This window comes from Merops nubicus, unplaced genomic scaffold (assembly GCF_000691845.1).
Source record: "Merops nubicus isolate BGI_N331 unplaced genomic scaffold, ASM69184v1 scaffold14054, whole genome shotgun sequence".
NCBI lineage: Eukaryota > Metazoa > Chordata > Aves > Coraciiformes > Meropidae > Merops > Merops nubicus.
Genome location: NW_008604992.1, coordinates 14,678 through 34,950, shown reverse-complemented (window position 1 = coordinate 34,950; position 20,273 = coordinate 14,678). Strand labels below are relative to the sequence as shown.

General features: G+C 37.7%; 1 protein-coding gene across 1 annotated transcript in view; it reads left to right on the top strand.

The window, feature by feature from the left end:
- The window catches only part of AFTPH (aftiphilin), a 34,626-nt gene that overhangs the window by 1,835 nt on the left and 12,518 nt on the right, over positions 1-20,273 (top strand). The window contains exons 2-6 of the mRNA XM_008939205.1: positions 10,148-10,299; positions 10,820-10,946; positions 11,256-11,312; positions 13,600-13,722; positions 19,765-19,825. Coding sequence (XP_008937453.1) covers positions 10,148-10,299; positions 10,820-10,946; positions 11,256-11,312; positions 13,600-13,722; positions 19,765-19,825 — 520 coding nt within the window. The remainder of the gene's footprint in view (positions 1-10,147; positions 10,300-10,819; positions 10,947-11,255; positions 11,313-13,599; positions 13,723-19,764; positions 19,826-20,273) is intronic.

Sequence of the window (20,273 nt, the reverse complement as noted above, 5' to 3'; positions counted from 1 at the left end):
CGCTCTTCCTGGTTCCTGCTTCTGAGTACAACAAATGTTTGAATAGTCCTTGTTTGTGTTGTGGGAGAGATTTAATTTGATGGGTGAGACAGGCTGGTATGAAATAGTATGCTGGCTTTGCATCTTGTATCTTTTACACTGCTGCTTCCTGCAGAAATACTGAGCAGGGTATGCTGGAACTTGTATACATTTGTTTTGATATGTGGCCCTTTACATAAGCTGATCAAAGGAAGAAGCCATCATAAACATTTCAGAGCCTGTGAGAGTTGTTCCTTTGCTTCAGTTTACTGCCTTTGGGGGGCTGGCACTCTGATGTTGCCTTTCCATTAAATACTGGTATGACTGGAAGCTGAGATTACTGGTTCCCAGGATTTTTCATCATCATTCCCTGTCATATTTTTGAAACCTGATTAAAAATGATTACTTGATTTGAAGGGAACTGCACTCATTTGCTTAGAGCAGAGGACGTGATAAAATATGACCTGTGGAGTTCTTGCCCTGATATTCCAGCTCCTAGGAAGTTAACCATTTAAAGCTTATTTAAAAATAAGTCCCTGTTATACATCAATTGTGGGAAGTTACATGTTAGAGCAACATTGGAAATACAGGACTGATGTTTTCTTGAAGCTGCTGCTATTTCTAAGTAGCAGTTTTGGGGAGGGCAAAGTAGATGGGTTTGTATCTTACCCTCACCACCTAGGTTTTCTGCCTGAGTTGCTAAGTATGCATTAATTCCTTCCTAAGTCTTTTCACTAGTCATCATGGAGATCTGTGCCTGTTCATACATACATAATTTTTTACTAAATGTTGCTTTTGCAAAATTCAGAACTAGAATTTGGGTTTAAAATTGTCTTCGGTGCTTCTTTTTAATCATGTCATCCCACGTGAGTAGCTGAGAGTATGTTTTGTCTTTTTGAAGCATGAATCCACACCAACAATAAAGTTTGTTAGTGGTAATGTGTGTCTGAAAGATTTGGCTCTTCTCTGGCAATAAAAGAAATGAGGTAAATCCTTTCTTCCAGGACCTTGTGTAGGCTTAGTGATAGCCCTGCCTCTTTTTGTGTCCAACCAGTGACAGCTGAAACAGCTTTTCAGAAGAAGGTTTTGCCAGCTGGAGCTCTGCAATCATCAGCAAATGCAGTGGAGCTTTTGGGACTTAGCACTGATTTCTTGTCTTATTAAAAGGTGTGAGCCTCAGCTCCTCACACTTCCTGTTTGCTCTTCTGTGCAGTGACTAACACACCAAATTTCAAAATGGCTTCATGAGCCAAAAAAAGGCTTATAAGTGAACCTGCAGTGGATTTGGATGCTTATGCAAAACCTTGCTCATCATCACCTCAGTGTGGATCCATTTCTCAAGTTGAAAGCACAAATTTATTGTTACCTGTTCTGTTGGTCATTCACCCATAACATTGGAGAGTATTAAGGTCATTACCGCAATTAATCTAAATTGTTCCTGTTGCCACATGCAAGACTGTCCAGAATCTGACAAAGAAATGGGATGGTAGATGATTCTAGTAAAGTAAATCAGCCATTTTTCTAGTTAATTTTGATATTAAGGGTCTGAAGGTTTTAAACATTTACTTTTACTTAAAATTTTCTGGTTTTTTATGATGGAATTTCAATAGAAAGCACTTTTGAATGTAGGTGTTTACAAAAGCAGAACTTTCAGAGGTTCTGTAATTTCTTCTCTCCCCAAGTCTGACTTAATAAAAGATAAAAGCCAAGTTACAATGGATGTTCTTTGATCTGTCATGAAGTCATACACTAGTTTGGTTAGATGATAAAGCAAGTTTTAGGACTTAATTTTTTTTTTTTTTTCATTCCTTATGTTTATACTACAGGCAGTTGTGACTGGATATAAAGTGATGTTCTGCCTCCCCTGCCAGTGAGGAAGTACAGCTCAGAGAATGTTTCCCACAAATAAGCTGTAGAGGAAGTTGAACTGGACACGTTCTCTGTTGCGATAGTTTCCTTAGCATTGCAATGACAGTTAGCTGCTGTGGTTGGTTGGTTTGTGGGTGGTTGGTTTGGGGTTTTTTTCAGCTAACTCTTAAAAAAAGAGTTACACATTTTCAAAATTTATTTTGTATTCTGTAAGTGCTTTAAGTTTTGGAAGGATTTCTTGAAACCTTTTTATATAAAAAAACCTTTTGCTTTAATCTTAAGTAGTAATTATGTTTTTAAACCCTTGACCCACAGTTCAGTGAATTGCAATTGGAAACATTGAGATTCGTTGCGTCAACATGAGCCAGCAGACAGTCCCAGTACTTTGAGTACAAAAATCTTAGTAAAATTAAACTCAGATTTTGATCAGCTTCCTTATTTTCATTTACAAGTATGTCACTGAGGTCAAACCACAAAATACAGCATTTTAAAATATTTGCTGCTCTAGAGCTGTTTGCAAAAGCAGAAACATGCAAAACAAAGCTAGGGAGAGGTAAACAAACAAAAGTTTTTTGTTATCCTGACCACAGTAGGATAGGGAGGAGTGGATCACTTGCACAGCAGGTCTAAAAAGCACTTGCTATAGCAACTTAAGGGAAGCAGGCCGTGCAGGAGAGAAATAGAGCATGTGTGGGACACTTGAGATAGATGTGAAAATTGAAACCTCAGCTTAGGCTAGTGGAGAGCTGGGATCATTTTCAAGATACTGTATACACCTGTTCTGTGATGTTGAGGCTGGGAGAGTCACTGTAATGTGGCAGTGAAACAATTTTGAATGGTGTATAAACAGAACAACCCTGAAGTAATTATTTGTATTTCAGTTTCTGCTTTTGTATACGTAGCCAGCAGCATTACTGTTTGAATGTGGAAATGATGTACACAGCAATTTTCATCCATCCAGATTGCAACATGAGAGGAAAGTTATTTGCCAGGAGCTCAAGTTCTCTTGCCAATGGTTTCTGCATATTTTCCTTACTTTGTGTATTCTGCATATGGAGGTGGCAGCAAAATTTTGCACTTTCTGAATGTGGTTTTGGTTGTAAGGTATCTGTCAGGCAAACCGCTATAAAGATTGTGGATTTGGGATAATGTTTGATTAGAAGTTAGACTTTGCTTCTTCTTATAAAATATAGAAAGAAGAAAGTGGGGAAAGGTCACAAAAATGACCTTATATAGTGATGTGTAATGGTAAAAATATTATCTTTTCTCCTTTGCCTTTGGTCTTGGCTTTCTGAATCCAGAAGACAATCTGCAATGTAGGATTTGTAACATGCTGACCTCCCCTATTCAGGAGTGCTGCAAGGAGGGGAGAAGGAAAAGGGCCTGATATATGGTATTCAGTTATAAGTTCTTTCAGTAGTTTTAACACTTTAAAAAATATTCCCGTTTCAAAGACTGACAGGTATACAAACTGTACTTTGGACTGATATTAACACTACTGTATACCTTAATTATTTAATGTCTGTCCTCAGCTGAAAAACATGTAGTATTTGGTTTCAGTATAGCTGCAGATTTCCATTAGATAGAGGTGTGCCTTTGTGTTCATTAAAACTGACTTAGGATGTAGTGGTGGCTGAACTGGTTGATCTAACAAGTTCTGAGTGAACCTGTGCTGTACCACAAGCATTAATCCCCTTTATGTGGTCACATAGCATGGTACTAAGTTATGTTTATAAGGCATACTTGACTTGTAGCACAGCTTTTTCCATGAGATGGTGTGGAATCTTAGTCATCGAGGGGGGTTATTCTGCTGTATAGTGCATTAAAAAAATATCTATAGGATTTAAGCAGCAAAGCATATGAGCATTTATTACCTCTGGTAATCATGTGGGTGGGTAATAAGGCTGTGCCTAGCTGTGTTCCAGGAGTTCAGGCATCTCTAGAGGAGGAGGAGGAGATGAATAGTGCCTTGATTGGAAAGCCAAAACTCTTACTTCATTTGCTGAAGTTAAATCCTGGAAAAGGAGGAAGGGAAACCTGAACTGTCCTCCAAGTGGATTTTGAGATCCTCTGCTTATTAAACAGCCTGTGGGTGATGCACGGTTACTAAGCCACAAGTATGTATCAAGCCTGTCACTTAGAGGGTGCTTTGTCTTGGGCAAAGAGTGAAGTCATCCTCTTGGGGAAAAAAGTAATCATGACCCTAAAGACTTCAGCCTCCCAGTTCACTAAGGTAAATTAAGATAGTGTTGGCTAAATTAAGTTCAGACAGTTGGGTAACAACTTGCAGTGTAAATATATGTCTGGAAAGTTTTGGGGTTTTTAAGTCCATAGGACATTTCTTAAGCAAGTGTGGCTGAAAACCAGACCATTAGAATTAGCCCATAATTGCTGTATTTCAGAACAGGCTAGCTAAGGGGATATTAAAAAGAAAATAGTTTGAGAGGATTGATGAAGCATTTCATTGTGTTTTGTTTGTGTTTTTTTTTGTTTGTTTGTTTGTTTTTTGTTTAATTTTATTTTGTACGTAAGTTGTTTTTCTACTATACTTCCTCTCAGAGCCCGACTGAAAAGTTAGTACACCACCACGAGATAACAGCCTGACCAACCCAAAGGGGATGTCAGTTTCACATAGTCTAGATAAGTAACTGTTAAACTTCACTTTTTGTGGAAGATGCAGGATTTGATATATTCTTCAACTGAGGGAGAATAAATCGTGAATGGTTTGGGTGGGAAGAGAGACCTTTTGAGGTCATCTGTTCCAATTCCCCGGCAATAAGGAGGGGCATCTTCAACCAGGTGAGGTTGTTCAGAGCCCAGCCTTCCAGCAAGGAGGAAGGAGAACAGCTTCACATTTCTATACTGACTTTCTTGTGGTTTGTAACTCTGCTGTATCAAGCAGTAAAAAGAGCAGAGAAGTCTTGGTCTTTCTGAAGCCACTTTGCAACCAATACCGAGATCTTTATAGTTACTGTTTAAAAATGGTTTGGGGGATACTTAGGACTATCATTGCCTTCTTTTGTTCTTTAAACTGTTGTAAGAGAAATCTTACTGTTTCACATTGGTGAGGTTTCACATTAGCTTTTGTAGTATCCTCTTCCTGGCTTGTAAATCTCAGTTTAGGACCAATGTTTCCATTTTATAAATTACCCATGATAATAAAAATGAACCAATTCAATTTTTTACATCTAGGAAATCTCTAGCACTGTCTTAAATTTACCTGCTTTTCAAGGGAGGTAGAGAAAAGCCATCACAGCTGAGTCATGAGAAGTTAACCTAGTGTTCTTTGTAAGCTTTATTTCTCTTTTTCACTCAGTTTTCCTGCCTGCAGCTCTTCTCCCATTGCTTTTGAGAAGGTGTTTTTGCTAAGCAGAGCCTGCACATCAGAGAAAGAAATAAATTGTTGCTATGTGGAATGGAAACTGATTCTTAGTTTAGGCAGTCCATTAAACTTTCCAAAGAGAAAATTGCCCCCATTTAACTAGGAGCTTAGTGATTTGTTTGTTTGCTTATGTGCGTTTAGTTAACTGTTCAGCTTTTGTTAATACTTGAGTCCAAAAGATTTTGAGACCCACTGATTTGATTACTGTGTTCCCCATGGTGAGTTGCATCCATTGAAATCAGCTTTTCATTGTCCCTATGTTAACAGTATGGTCATGTAGTTCAGTTCTTAAAAAAAGAAATAAAATCCCTAAAACCTAAAAAACAACAACCCCCAAAAAAAGTATGGTTTAGGAAACCCAGCAAATGCAGTTTCTCATTTAATCTCTGCTTTATTTTGTCAAAATGGTCATAAATACCTGTTAGGCACTCTCCAGAGCAGTGAGTTGACAATTTTAAATAAATAACTAAAATTTTCCTGGTTAATCAGTTTCTTTTCTTGGCTTCTGGCCCCTGAGCTTTCTTCTACTGTTTTATGAGAGACTTCACTCAGCTTCTGAATTCTAACTAGAAGCTGATCATGTCCATATGGACTTTATTACTTTACTAAATTATGCATTTTGGATCCTTCATATGCTCACTTCTGTCTCCTCTCTTGTGTTCTTCTATCAGATAAGACTTGAATATCTAAATACATTCAATAATTTCACTGCTACACTGATTTTATTTATTCTTAGGCTTTCCAGTTTTGTTTGATAGATGCAGACAGCCCTGAGCTTGAGTGTTGCTTCCTCCATAGCCTCTTTTCTTGGCAGTAGGAAAAGGAGGGCTGAAGGCATGCTCTAGATTCAACTTTCCCCTCCTTAAAGCACCTCTCAAGGCTGCCAGAGCAGAGATGCTGTGAGAGCAGAGAGAGTGAGGGATCATCTTGAGAAATGGGGCTGTCCCCTCCAATGGGAAGTGAGGAGGATGGAGAGACAAAGTGTCACTCCATTCTCTCAGCATCCAGCATAAGAAGCTCACTGAATGAGCTCTTCTTGCATCTGCTCTGCAGCTCTGTGTGATTGGGACTCTGGAGAGAAGCAAGAAGGCTGTTCTTTTTTGCCCCCTGTACACAGAGTTCCCTGAAACTTCACCCAAAGAAGCATTACTGTACTCATGATGAGAGCTGCAACTCCTGTCAACTGTTTCTGTAGTGTGGCCCAAGAGTGGCAAGTTTTAGTAACCCCTCTTTTCATAGCTCTGAAGAAAGGCAGCAACCTGCTGCTGTTGAGATCTTGTGGAGGGGACCGAGGAGGATTTAATGGGCTGGGTGGCTGATGCAAAGTTGCTCTGTTGGAGTTCATTGATTCTATAGTCTTGTGGTGGAGAAGAAGAGATAAACAAATTCTGTAAACCAAGTACTTTGACCTTTCAGCTCTGAGGGGCTGGATCTTGCCCCCTATTTAACTGCCAGGGAGATAAATTCTAATCCTGTGGTTATCATTCTCACCTGAAGATCTGTTACAGTGACGTGAAAAAAGGCGGCGAGTTCTTATTTTCTTTTTTGCCTTTTTTTTTCCCCCGGGATTTTTTACCCTGAAATGCATGATGCTACTGTGTGTGACAGAAGTAACATTTTTCTTATAGTCAATAGATTGAGGCTTATAAAAGATGGATGTTTATCAATTTGAAGAACAAGTTCAGCTGCTTCCATTAAGGATGTTGCCAGTGCCCTGGAGATGTTTCTCCGCTCTTCCCCGTGTCCATTTGCACACAGAGAATGAATTACTTTCGTTTGCTATGGAAACCGTTCTTCTCTATTCATATATAAATAAGGGTGAAGCATTTCTGGTAACATAGGAAAGATGAAAGGAAGTGTAAAGAATGCTATAATTAAACTGTTCCTGAAATTTTGGCACAATTCTTAAGCTCACATTTGAAATCGAATGCTGACTGAGATGCTGCTTGGTTCTTAGAGACCTTGTGTTAATTCTTTCATTACCTAAGTGAGTATAATCTTAGTCACTAGCATGTTCTCAAGTGTTGATCCTCTTCAATAAACATGATGCCTTGGTGTTTGCATGATCCACTGCCTTTTGTCTGCCTCTTTTGCACTGGGGAGTAAGCATCACCCTGTCATGTAAGATAAGGGCAAGTGATATATTGTAAGCAAAGTTTTAAAACTTAGGTAGAGCATGCTTCTGTGTAATACAAACCAGCTCACAAGTAATGTGACAAGTATTGTAACTTTATGGTCAAAATTATTAGGCATTAAGAGATGGTAAAAGGACAATTATATACTGTAAAACATGACTCATTATGGTCAGAATATACCAGTGAGGTATTGAAGAGGAAAGGAAAAAAAGTGAGTCAGGTATGCTGTGTAATTCAGCTCCTTTGATAGTATAAGAATTCTGACATCTTGACATTGTGCTTTGCAAATAACTGAACATGGTGGCTGTTGCTGTCAAGCATTCCTTTCACAGGTAGAAAACCTGAAGAACTCGTGTTCTAAGCAAGTTAATTTTCCTGCTTTTTGCACCTAGCAGCTGCATAGGGAGAACAGACTGAAGAGACGTGATTCCCAGTTCCCAGCTCATCCAGCACAGAGTCAAGATATTCTGATAACATGGTGTTTGCCTCTCTGTTCTGTGTCCTGTACTGTGTGCTCATGTACACAACCAGTGGTTTGCTTAATTGAGACAAGCGATGAGGCCAATTTTCATAATAAAATCCAAACGAGAAATGTAGATAACTATGAAGCAGATACTCTGGTGCCTGAAGGTTTGTTTCAACTGTATTCCTTGGTCAAAATATGTAACTTCCACCTACCAGCATTGCTACTCTGAACCCTAAATCATTTTGATTGTAACACAAAACCTCTGTCTGAGGTTTATGTTCTTAAATACAGCACTGCTGCTGGAATATGCTGCAGATCTCCACAGGAGGGCTCTGCTGGCATAGCTATACCAGCACACACTGTGGGATGCTCCTGGGATTTTTGCCTACTCCCTTTCATGTTAAGAGATTGCTGATTACTTCTCTTTAATGGCTTGAACTGGGAGGAAAAAATATATATTCCATGGCAGTAGTGCATCTGATGTCTGAGAGTTCACAGGGCATTAATAAAGTTGAAAAATCTGTGTCTATATGGAAATAAAATCGGGAGAAGAGATAGACATCTAAGGGAAGAATTTAAGAAGAAGAAAGCATACTAAGCTTGTAAAAAGACAAAAAAGGGGGGGAGTGCTCTTTGGTTTTATGGTGGCTGAAAGTTGTTTGAGGGCTTTGTTGGATTTTTTTTTAATATTAAATCCAGCTGCTAAGGCCCAAGTGGCAGGAATCAGAGCATTGTCCAGTGCAGACTGTGGAATTAAAATGCCTGGAAACCACTGGTACCAATATGTGCTCTTTATATTGGTGAAGCCTTATCCTACCCAACAGTGGTGATTGTGGCATGGGTGGAGAGAAAAGCAAGAGACATTTGCTGCATTACGAAACTTAAGAGCCCTGCTGGCTTCCATGTGATGTTGAAGCTTCCTTTCTCCCAAGGGACACTGAAGTGTTGGTGACATCAAGACACAGTTGCACCTACTGTGACAAACAGAAAATCCTGCCTAGTCTCTCAAAACTATGGGATCTGTAGCTTTCCTGCAAAACTTCTGAGTATTTATATTTACATACTCTTGGTGTGAGTTCATAATGCAAGGCAGCAGATAGAAGGTCAGAGAAGAGTAACAGATAAAGTTGTGGTTATGCAAAACATGCTGCTATCTAGCTGGCTTCTTATTCAGCTAAAATAAACTTGGTGGGGGGTGTTGATTGGTTTGTTGTTTTTTTTTTTTTTTTAACTTATTTGGCTAGGGTAGAAACATTTCCAAGGTTGGCTTTTAACCCTCGCAGGATTGCAGCATTCAGCATCAACTGTCTGAATCATGAATGGGAGGAAAGGGAAGTTGCTGGAAGGAAAGTAATTTTTCTGTTTAAATTAACCTCTAATGTGTAAAACACGCAAACAGGTTTTGAGCCAAGAAATTCTGGCATTAAATAATTTTTCTTTGTTAGCTTTTTGGTCTGAAGAAGTATCAAACAAATATTGGAAATATTTTTTCACAAACAGTATGATTCCAATATCTCTTATGGATTAAAAAAAATATAGATTTAAAACATAAATAAATGAATAAAATAAATCTATCATTTAAATCTACACAGTCTAGGCATTTTCACATTATACCTGACTACCACAGGAAAGTAAGCTGAGGGTTATACTTTTCTTACATTTGACTCACCTGATACTAATAGTATTTTAGAAAGTGTGTAGTCTTTGAGCTATGAAATTAGCTTTTACTGGACATTTTTAAGTTGTTACCACACCACAAGCACTGCAAATCAGGCTAAGTTTTGTGAGACCTTTACCTGCATACATCTTATCAGAAGTGAAGCTGTCTTCTGAATCAGTGTTATGTCTCAAGTTTAGATTGAAGTGTGTTGTCATCAAGTGAAATTACATTGATCAGTACCGAGCTTGCTGATAAAAGGTTTTCGGTAAAACTCTTTAGCAGACTTAGATTTGGAGACTTTAACACATCGTAAGTATATGTAGCATAGTACTTTCTGCACATATTTTTCTGCTCATTTGTAGCAAAGAGTGACTCTGGTAAGAACTACTCTAGATTCACATTGTAAGAACTCGTTTTGCAGAGGGCAAGTTCCTTGCTGTTTCTCAGTAGCTAGCAGCCTGTATTTGCTGCTTAAAGTCTTGTGATCCTCTGACAGTTCTGTGTTTTGTGGTAAGTGAAACTTTGCATTAGGTACATATTGTGTTCCATCTTATTTTTGTAATTTTGGACTCCTTTAAAGCAGTTAACAAAACTTAAGTATTTTTTCTTTGTTATAGGCAACATTGCTAAGTCGTCTGGAACGAATATTTGAAGTCTGTTTTCCTTCCATGCCTGTTCTTGAAATTGAAGAAGAAATAAGTTCCTTGAATCATTTGTTGGAAGCAGGTGAAAAGCAGATGACAACTGAGGAGACCTTGGCAAATGCAGGGTAAGAAGCCATAACATAACAAACTTCAGATGAAGCAGGAACGTGTCTTTTTTAGGATTTAAAACATGTAGCAGTAATTCAAAATGAGTTGTTTGCTTCAAGCATTTTGAAGAACTATTGAGTGAAGATGAATGCTTGTTTTCAGGGCTTACGTATGCCAGGAGTATTTCACTTAGCATATCAAGTTAGTCACCAGCATTTCATCTTTTTTTAAGTAATGTCTCCGAGTTAATCAGAATAGGTCTTATTAGTTACACTTCATATAAGTTGTTATATTTATTAATGTGATGATGAAGTCTGAGCCTTGTCCCGTCTGCTGTGGACATAATTTTCCAATAATAAGTCTTAGCTATAATTGTTCTGAGAACACTGTGCAGTTTTGGTTCCCCTGGGTATTGTGCTTGGGCATAAGTTTAATTGGAATGTATAACAAGTCACTTGCATTAAAAACTGGAATAAATATTCAAGGCTGCTAAGCTGTTATTCCTGTTGATAACTTGATTTATGATGGCTTCTGTAGGGAACTGACGGATGTGTGGACTGAGCTGCAGGATATCCATGATGCATATGGACTGAGATACCAGTGGGGTGGCTCCCACAGCAACAAAAAGCTTCTGTGCTCCTTGGGAATCGACACAAGAAATATTGTGAGTCTGTTAGTAAAACTTGCTTTCTGAAAAATGGAGCTGCTTTAAACGTAGAATTAGGTGAAAGTCTTTTTGTATGAATGCTTGTTTCTTGATTGCATAGCTGCAGTGTACACAGCTTTTCATGTCCACTTGATAACTCTTTATAAACCCTATTAATATTAAGCGTTGTGTTAGTTTTTAACCATTGTATTTAACATAATATTTATACTCTGGTGTTAAAATTATACAAGTTATATAATGTTGAAAATATACTACTATCACTAACACAGAAACTCTTAAGTAAATTTTTAATTGTTGTTTTATCAGCTCTTTACAGGCAACAAGAAACAGCCTGTTATAGTACCCATGTATGCAGCAGGACTGGTAAGCATTTTTTTAGTGTTTGTTTCTTGTTATGGTTCCAACAACATTGTGTAATTAAATATGTTAAATGACATAAGCACCAAGTGTACCAAAAGAGATCTTTGTAAGTATGATTATGGCTTAGGCATCAGTAGAAGTGCTAGAAAAGAATCATCCAATACACAATTCTCATGTGTGAAAGCAGATACTATATTTGAAATGAAAACATTTTTGATTTATTCAATTCATAAAGCAAACTATCTAATAAGTCAGGCTTGCTAATCTAAGCTGTTTGAGGCATTTTTGAAAATTAAAAAAAAATAAATTTGAAGTAATGTATTAATGTGTAGGCACCAATAAAAAGTTCTTGTTGCATTTTAACTTGACTATAAGATATAGATGTAAAAACGTCAACTAAAACTGACATGAGAAAATGGATTGTTAAATAGTTGTCAAAAATGTCAAAGGAGCATCAAAATTAATCAAAACACCAATTTGCATTAGCACTTGTGGGAAGCCCTGGCACTAAGACCAGATGCTTTAAAGGAAGGTTGAGAATTGCTAGATAGTTCCAGTATTCCATGAAATGTGTGTAGGAAGGTTTCTCAGCTCTCTCAAGCATTCCTCTTTGTGCAACTGTTCTTCTGACTGCTAATTACTTGATTGCATCTCAATATCCCTAGGTCAAGAGAGATGCATGGTAATACTTTGCAGTCTTATTGGCATATTAATAAAGGACCCACATATATGTATTAGGCTATTTATGCATACAAAAAGCATTGTATGGCCAGTATTGTAGTGTTGCCCCAAGTGCTAGATAAAAATAGCAAGTTTAATTCAGATTTCTGTAGATTGAAGGGAACTCAAGTAACCTGAGCAGTAAGATCAACTGCTTTCCCTTAAGCCAATATTCTGTAAATTCCTGTTTGGCTTTTCAGACTCTCTGCAATATCTCTGGTAGGAAAAACATTCACAAGATAAGAATTGCCATTTTTGCTAGTCTGAGCAGAATAAATATGTCCTAGTTTCTGGACACCTACATGTATATGTATGCATACAAACATACATACACTTTTGCATGGTCATTCACAAATTGAATATAAAAAGATTACAGTTTTCTTTGGTATATATAAACCAATTTAATCTGCAGGTTAATTTTGTAGGGTGACTTCTACAGTCAGCTTCTAGATCCATTGTTTTCTGATGGTCAACTCATGCATGTCTTTGCATATAAGCATAGTGTTCTGATATAGAGAGGTAAAGCATTTCAAAGCAATTACTGTTTTCTTCCTGTAACATTTGTGAGCAAGAGCAACACGCGCAGTTATTTTTTTTTTTTTGTAACAGATTGTTGTTGATTAATTATCTCAAATTTTTTATATACTTGTGCACACCGTAAGTTGGATAGAGGTGGTGGTAGGAGCAGAGTTGCTGCTTTCTATTGCCACACTGCTCGTGTTTTTCTCCACTGTCCCAAAGAATTGATTTAACTGGTGGTTAAATTCTAAGCTCCCCTAACATAGTGTAGAAACATTTGTGGGACAGCTGGTCTTGGTGACTGACTTCCTGAAATTAGTTTAAAATGCACTTATTGGAAATTCATTTTATTTGGGGGTTTCTTTTCTCACACTTCACTGTTCTGAAGTGGTTTGCATGTCTTGGTGCAAACTGTGGTCTTTCTGTAGATCTCTTTCTCATGACCAGTTTTATTCAGGGACACCAAGAGATTTCAGATGTATTACTGTCTATCTTTGAACTGTTTGCTTAAAATTAAAAATATGGTTTAAATTATTTTCTTTAAAATGCATTTATTTCTATGTCAGTAGCTACTGTTCTTTGTATCATTCCACAAACTGATAATATGACATGTTTCTTTTGAGTTACTTAATTGTTGAAAAGGAATAAATGCACTTGCACCTTTGTGATGGGCCATTTGATATTTCTGGAATAGTCCACACACAATTGGGAGGAGAAGATGTCACCTTATCAAGTAACTCCTCCAGCTTAAATTACATTATTGGAAGGTGAAAGCAAGCTCCAGCTAAGCACTTGGGTTTCTGTTACTGGCTCTAAAATAGTTCTTGGGCCTAAGGAACTAGGATGATTCTCTCCTCTACCCCATCTTCTTCTGCCCCCCCCACTGAAAGTGTCCCAGAGATAGATGGTTACCACCAAGGCCCTGATCAAGGGTAGCACAACCTAGTAGTGTGTGTTCTATTTTCTGGAGAACCTGCAGCACTTGGATATATGTGTTTGTGTCTGATTTTTATTTTTTTTATTTTTTTTTTTTTAAATTTTATTTATTTAGGGTATGTTAGAGCCTACCAAGGAACCTTTGAAACCAATATCTGCAGCAGAAAAAATAGCTTCAATAGGACAGACACCTCCTGTATCACCAGAGATGAACACATGTACATCTGATCAGTTCCAGGTAAAAACTAGAGAAGGAGAGGAAAAGAAAGAATGAGGGAAACAATGGATGCCTTGCCTCTTTCTTCATATTTTAAATATCTAGATGGTGTGTTCAAAGACACCTGTATGTAAAGGGCAGATGTTCCCTGTGTCAGATTGAAGTCCGGCTCTTGGATCTACTTTTCATGTGTGACTGGAAGGGAGTTCCTGTGATAAGATTGTAGCAGTTGATGGCCAGCATCTAGGAGTCCTGATCATACCTACTGTTAGACAGCAATTTGCTTTAAAAGGCAGTGGACAGTTACTTCCACAAATTTTGGATGCAACTTTAGACTTGTCCTTCCTGTGGCTAAGGTTCTTTGTCTTTGCTTTTTCTGGAGCTTACTGTAGGAGTTCATTCTACCTCTTGGTTAGCAGTTGTTTTTCTGAAGTATCTTATTTATATGTATACTGTTAGTGTTTTTTTTCTTTTCATTCAGAGTAGCATGAAATGCAGCCCAGTTGCTTGGAAAAGAGATTCTGGGTACAGTCCTTGCTAGCACAAGTGCCTGACTTTTGATTGTGTGAGTTCTGTTGGCCCTTTATGCAGGATTTTATCAAAAGATTATCTGTTGAACAGAAAGTTGCTTTGATGGCTTGTCTTTTGGGTCTGATACAAAATGAATTCAGAAGAGTAGGAATAATCTTATGAATTTCATGGATTCTGTGGTGTTTTGATATTGTGATACTAGAAAACCACTTAAATGTTATGCAAGTTGGAATGTGTGTGGTTGTCAACAAGCTAATGGAATATGCAGAGACATTTCAGTTTCAGCATCACTACAGTGGTGTTCAGCACATGTTCAGAGAGGCAGCTGGGTCCCTCTTTGATTCAGGTCTTGTTTAATCTGCTCAACATCTTTAGTCACCTGCTATGGTTGTGACTTCTGACTGAAGGCATTCAAAATTGAATTACTCTTGTGCTACACCTAGCCTTAACACTAAGTTTTATTTCCTTGCACTCTTTGCTCTGCCACAATACAGAGCTCTAACTGTGACATGCTTGTACCAGAGGAGAAATTATTTTTTCACTGTAGAGCAGTAGTATATCAGTGGGCTCAGAAATGAGATTGTTTTATGTAGTAATATACATACTTTGTCACACGTCCTATGCTGCTTCTTAGAAATGCTTTAGTGGAGGTGAGCGTGGCCTGGGTATTAGAAGAGATAACAATAATGATTATTGCAACCAATCTGAGCTGAAGAAATCACTTTTGTGATTTCTGTGTATGAACAAGGTAGGAAAATTTCACTGATTTTCTGCAGCGTTCAAAGTTCCCTTTTTTGCAGAGGGGAAAGCAAATATTAAACCATACACTAAACATAGTGTAGAGAGCTGCAAGAGCCTGAAATAGCAGCATCTCTGACATGTGCCATTTTCTCAGTTGCTTGATAGTTGTGGTGCTGAGAAAAAAAACTCTCTACTTATCAAAGAGGCTCTTCTATTCTTTTTTCTCTCTAGTTGTGGATTTGTACTTTCAGGTATTCCTGCAGCAGAATTTCCCATTACTTGTCACAGTTTGATAATGTCCCATAGCTTGTTCTGACAAGACCATCTCAGTACAATAGTTTTGGTCCATGAACTCATAGGAGAAGCTTCTATGATTATCTGTCTGCACTGCTGGCCTTAGGTTATTTTTTCTCCCCTAAAAAGATTACTAAAATAAGCTTTTGGGGAAGAGAGGAGTTAGGACTCTAACCATTAAGAATGTTAAATCATCACAGTTAATTGATGTTCAGAAAGTTTCAGAGCATGAACTGTCAATTCTCCACCTCAGACTTTGTTTTTTTCTTGGACTCATCTTCTGTTAATGTTTGGTGGCTTCTGTTTGCTGTTGAGAAAAGTCCAGCTTTACTTGACTTGTGCAAACTGCCTCTTAAGAATATTACAGACTGTAGTGGTATTAAGAACATTTGTAGAAACACAGAAATGCCTCCTCAGTTCTTTGGTTGTAGGCAAACAGAGAGAAGCATGCAGAGATTTAAAATAGCATTAGAAATCAAAAGAATGAGAGGAGAAAAGCAGCAAATGAGCTGCAGTAATTTTTCCTAGTTGTTATATAAACTCTGTATGTTTTGGCCTCATTCCTTGCAGCGGATCTCACTGGGTTGGTTAGGCTGTGGAAATACAGTGGACAGATTTCCATCTGAGCCATTTAAGCTGTAAGGACAAAGATTTTGAAATTATTATTTCTCCTTTCAAGCAAGTTAAGTGGCTGACTGATCTATCACGTTAGTTTGTATAAAGATGACTTTTGTAGACTCGTTCTGTCTTATATTTGAAGGTAGGGTCTAAATTCTTCTTTGATCTGTTGTTTATCTTGACAGCTGGGGGGATTATTTCTCTGTTCCTCTGTGTTCATAACTGTAAGGCAGTAAACAGAATATGAAATAATCCCCTGGTTACTGTTGACTTTATCTAAGAATGTTGTCTCAAAGGCTTCACAGGTCTGAAGTAAAAGGCTCTATCAAAGCACATCAGGGTAAAAGAGAATGACTGCTCAAACAGGAAACCTTTGATTGTGAAATCCAAGATAGGTAGTAGTACTTTTTTTTTCAGAGCATCTGCTCAGAGTGGGCTTCTACACCATGACCAAGGCTTCAGGCAGTGCAATTAGAATGTATGCCAATGCTTGTTAAAAAGGTTGCTGTCTGGACTTAATGTTGACAGCTTTCTCTTGATTTGATATTTGTTTTTGATTAATGTTGTTTTGAAGTGTATTTACCTGCTTCTCTTTGTCTTTCTTGGAAAAAAAGTTATCTAGGTATTTCTGCTTTCACTATTGCTTCAAAGCTTTGTCCCAACTACCACTGGCATTTCTTATTTGCTTTGTAAGTTTTATATTGGAATAGAAATCTGTAGCTAGTTGGATCTTTCGGTAGAAAATTAGCAGTAATTCTTTTCTGCAGGTGCCCCTTTCAGCTCATCCACATGTGTGACATCTACATGCCACTGAAATAGGGATCAGGTTCTAACAGAAATATATCTTACAGTTGCTGGCTATTAGGGACTGAACCTTAATTAAACCCCATGGGGTGACAGTATTTAAAAACACTTTTAATTACATAAGGGACCATCAGGACTTCTAACAATGACAGATGCAGACTACCATATTATTGGCCACCAGCCAAAGGCTCCATGATGGAACTGCTCTCCAGTTATACATGTAGGAAAGATCCAAGAATATATGTAGCTTTGTTGACAGAATAAGAGAAAGATTTGCAGGTAAGATATATTACAGAACTTGCTATTCTATCAGATGTGACAATTGCTTAAAGGTGGTGTCTGAGAAAAACAATGTTCAGAACTGTTGTGATTTTTCCAATGAATACACACAACGAAATATATCAATTACTGCCTTGTAAACCTTTCTCTGAAATGTTTATGATGCTCATTTGTGGGATCTATCTAAATATTGATATTATATTTGTATGACAAGCCCTGCTATTTTTTGCCCTCCACCTTTAAGACAGCTAAATCCTTCCTTTTTTTTTTTTTTTGTTTAGCTTTCCTTGGGTAATTATTGGCACAGAGACAAACATTTACATTTTACTCTTTTGGATTATAAAAGCTCTTACATAATACCATTCTAAAATTACTGTGTGAGAACATCTCTCAGTTTAAGAAAAGTGAAATACGATGCAGTAGAACCAGCAGGCATTTTAGTTTCCTCTTTCTCACTTCCTTAATGTTCAGAGTAATACTCTGACAACTGACTGTACTTCTTCTTTTCTCTACCATGTCTTCTAATCTAAGATGGAGGAAGGAGCGACAGCAATTTGCCCCAATTCTCAATATTCTTCTAGATTAGGCATTTTTCCTTAGTGCATGTTATTAAAACAATAGTTGTAAATGCAGTAGTCTGGCAACCTTGCTATCTCAGAAAGACAAAACATTAGACTCCCATTTGCAGGGCATGTTGCTGTTGTCTGAGATTTCAGTGCTGTGTTCAGGTGTCCCAGTATAGTTAGTTTTCGAAGGGCCAAGGTCACTAGAAACAGAAAACTTTTCCTTTCTGCTTAACTGTCTTTTGCCTCTGCCCTCTCCTTTAACTTTGCTGTTGTATAGACCAGGGCTTGCCACCATCCTTTTTATGTGGAGTCTGCTTTACTTGCCACCCCCCTTCTTTTCAATGAAGCAGAATGGCTTCATCCCACAGAGCAGAATCAGTTTACTCTTACTGATTTGGAGTCAGATTCCCACCACCACATTTTAGGAAGAATTCACCACATCCTTTGTCCTCTCCTTGGCAAATCCGAACATCAAATGATCTTTAGAGGGCTTAGCCATTGGCTTAGCCAGCCACTGGTGCCACCTTTTCCATGCAATCCTGCCTCACTCATCAGTCCTGACTCAAGTCTTTTGACACAAAATGTAGTGGGTGTTTTCCTCAGTAAATGAGACTTGATAGAAAGCTTTGTCCCACTATGAGTTAATTTTTCTCAGGGCAGAAACCTACTAAATTGTCATACTCACCTCCCTGGGGTTTTTTTAGGTACAAACTCCTTTTAATGTTAATATATTTTGGATGTGACAATCTTTAAACAAGCTACTGATGATACTGATCATTACTTCATCAGATATAGCTTCCACAGTGCTAATGTTATGTTTCTATGCAAATCATTTCAATGCCAGTAATTTCATTACCAAAGCAAAGTAAAAAGTGTAGCATCAGCTCCTTAAGCTCCATGGAGCTTAATACTGTTCCAGTTGTGCTCAGCACTGGAAATATTTCCGAGTCATTAGGTAGAAAAGATAATTCTAGGCAAGGCATTTACTATAAGTAAATACAGAAATCTCCAGCTTTCTTCATTTTTCTTTCTGTAAACCTATATTACCTAGGAAAAGCCTCCTGCAGTTAGCTTAATTGTACAAAGCTAGCTCTGGTTTCTGCAGTCTTGATTTATCAATCTGCATATTTTTTCACTGTTGGATAGTTGAAAGTTTTAAAATTGGAGGAGGGTGTAAAAAGCAAGCCTGGCTTTCTATAAAAGCAAAGGGAAGGTATGGCTCAGCCACTGGAAGCTTCACAACTAGTGATGTAATTTGAATAATGCTGCAGAGAACTTCCATTGCCTTTCTTCCATAAATGTGATTGTTCTGTTACAAGTTGAGGGCACATTCTCTCCTAGGATTTCTTGATAGTTGTCTTCATGGGAGAGAGAGAGAGAGCAGAAATGTAATGCACAGAAGTAGAAACTTATTCCAGAAACTTCTGATACTGTCCCACTGGTTTGTGTCCTGAGAATACGTGAGCACTTGCAAGTTACACTGCACCTGGACACACTTTCCCTGTAAAGCATGGGCCCTCTTGCTTGATTTACTTGCCTGTGTGCACAGGAGTTAACAAGAGGAGGTGAAAAGGCAAGGATGGGCCCCCAGAAGGAGTCAGCTTCTTCATGGCCCTCTGTTTGAAGTATTGCTCCCAATGGTTTGTTTATATATTGGGATGAGTTAATTGTTAAAGGATAATTAGTCACAGGATTTATTTTTTTTTTTCTAAAGGGGATGGAGTGGGGAGTATGTTGGTAGTTTGTCCCTAATGTGTAGGTGTTGTCTCTTAAAAGCAAACCACAAGAATCATGGGCTGTTCAGTAAATAACTGATTTTATATATAAGCAGGACAAAGCATGGATGTACAGACAGCTTTCATCAATAACCCTATTCTAAATTTGCCCTATGATTGCATACATAACCTAGACATAACTTCTTATGCACAATGCTTTGTCTAGTTAAACTTTTAACTATGCCAAAAGGTTTTTTGTCCAATTTATATGTTTTAGTTAATTTGCAAATCCTGTTTGAGTTAAAAGTTACCTGATCTGTACTGTTCCTGTGGTAGAACAAATCTACTTCAAATCTGTAGTGCTTATTATGAAAATACGTCTGCCAAAAGTTTGGGCTTGCTCATTTAGTTGTCTTTTTAGTATTTAGACGCTAAAGAATCTGTTGTTTGAACTGCTTTGCATTGTTGTAACCTGAACTGACTATGAAATCTGATTTCTGACTTTTCAACTCTAGGAATCTCTACCACCTGTCCAGTTTGACTGGAGTAGCAGTGGCCTTACTAACCCTTTAGATGGTACGTCTCTCCGTAGAGCCTCTAGCACCAGAGCTAGAGATAAGAAACCTACAAAGTTCAGACAAACATCTATCTGCTGATTATTTTTTTAAATACACAAACACACACACACACACACACATATATATATATATAAAGATATATATAATATTTATTTCTTATTCCTAACTTTGGAAATTCAGGCTTTCTTTCTGATTAACTTTGCCCCTAGATTAATTATGATGTAGTCTGAAAAATACTAAATTAAGTGTTATTTTAGACTGCTGCCATATGCTAGTGACACAGTGGCAATATTACCACTTCATCATGTATACCTGCAGATTATAGTGAAACTCTGAACAGATAAGCATTTTAGATTGACAAGTTTTACTTCTTAAAAGTATTTTTCACCAATGAACTATCTCTTTGGACATCCTTTGAATGACAAACTTGTGAATAGTGGCTAATT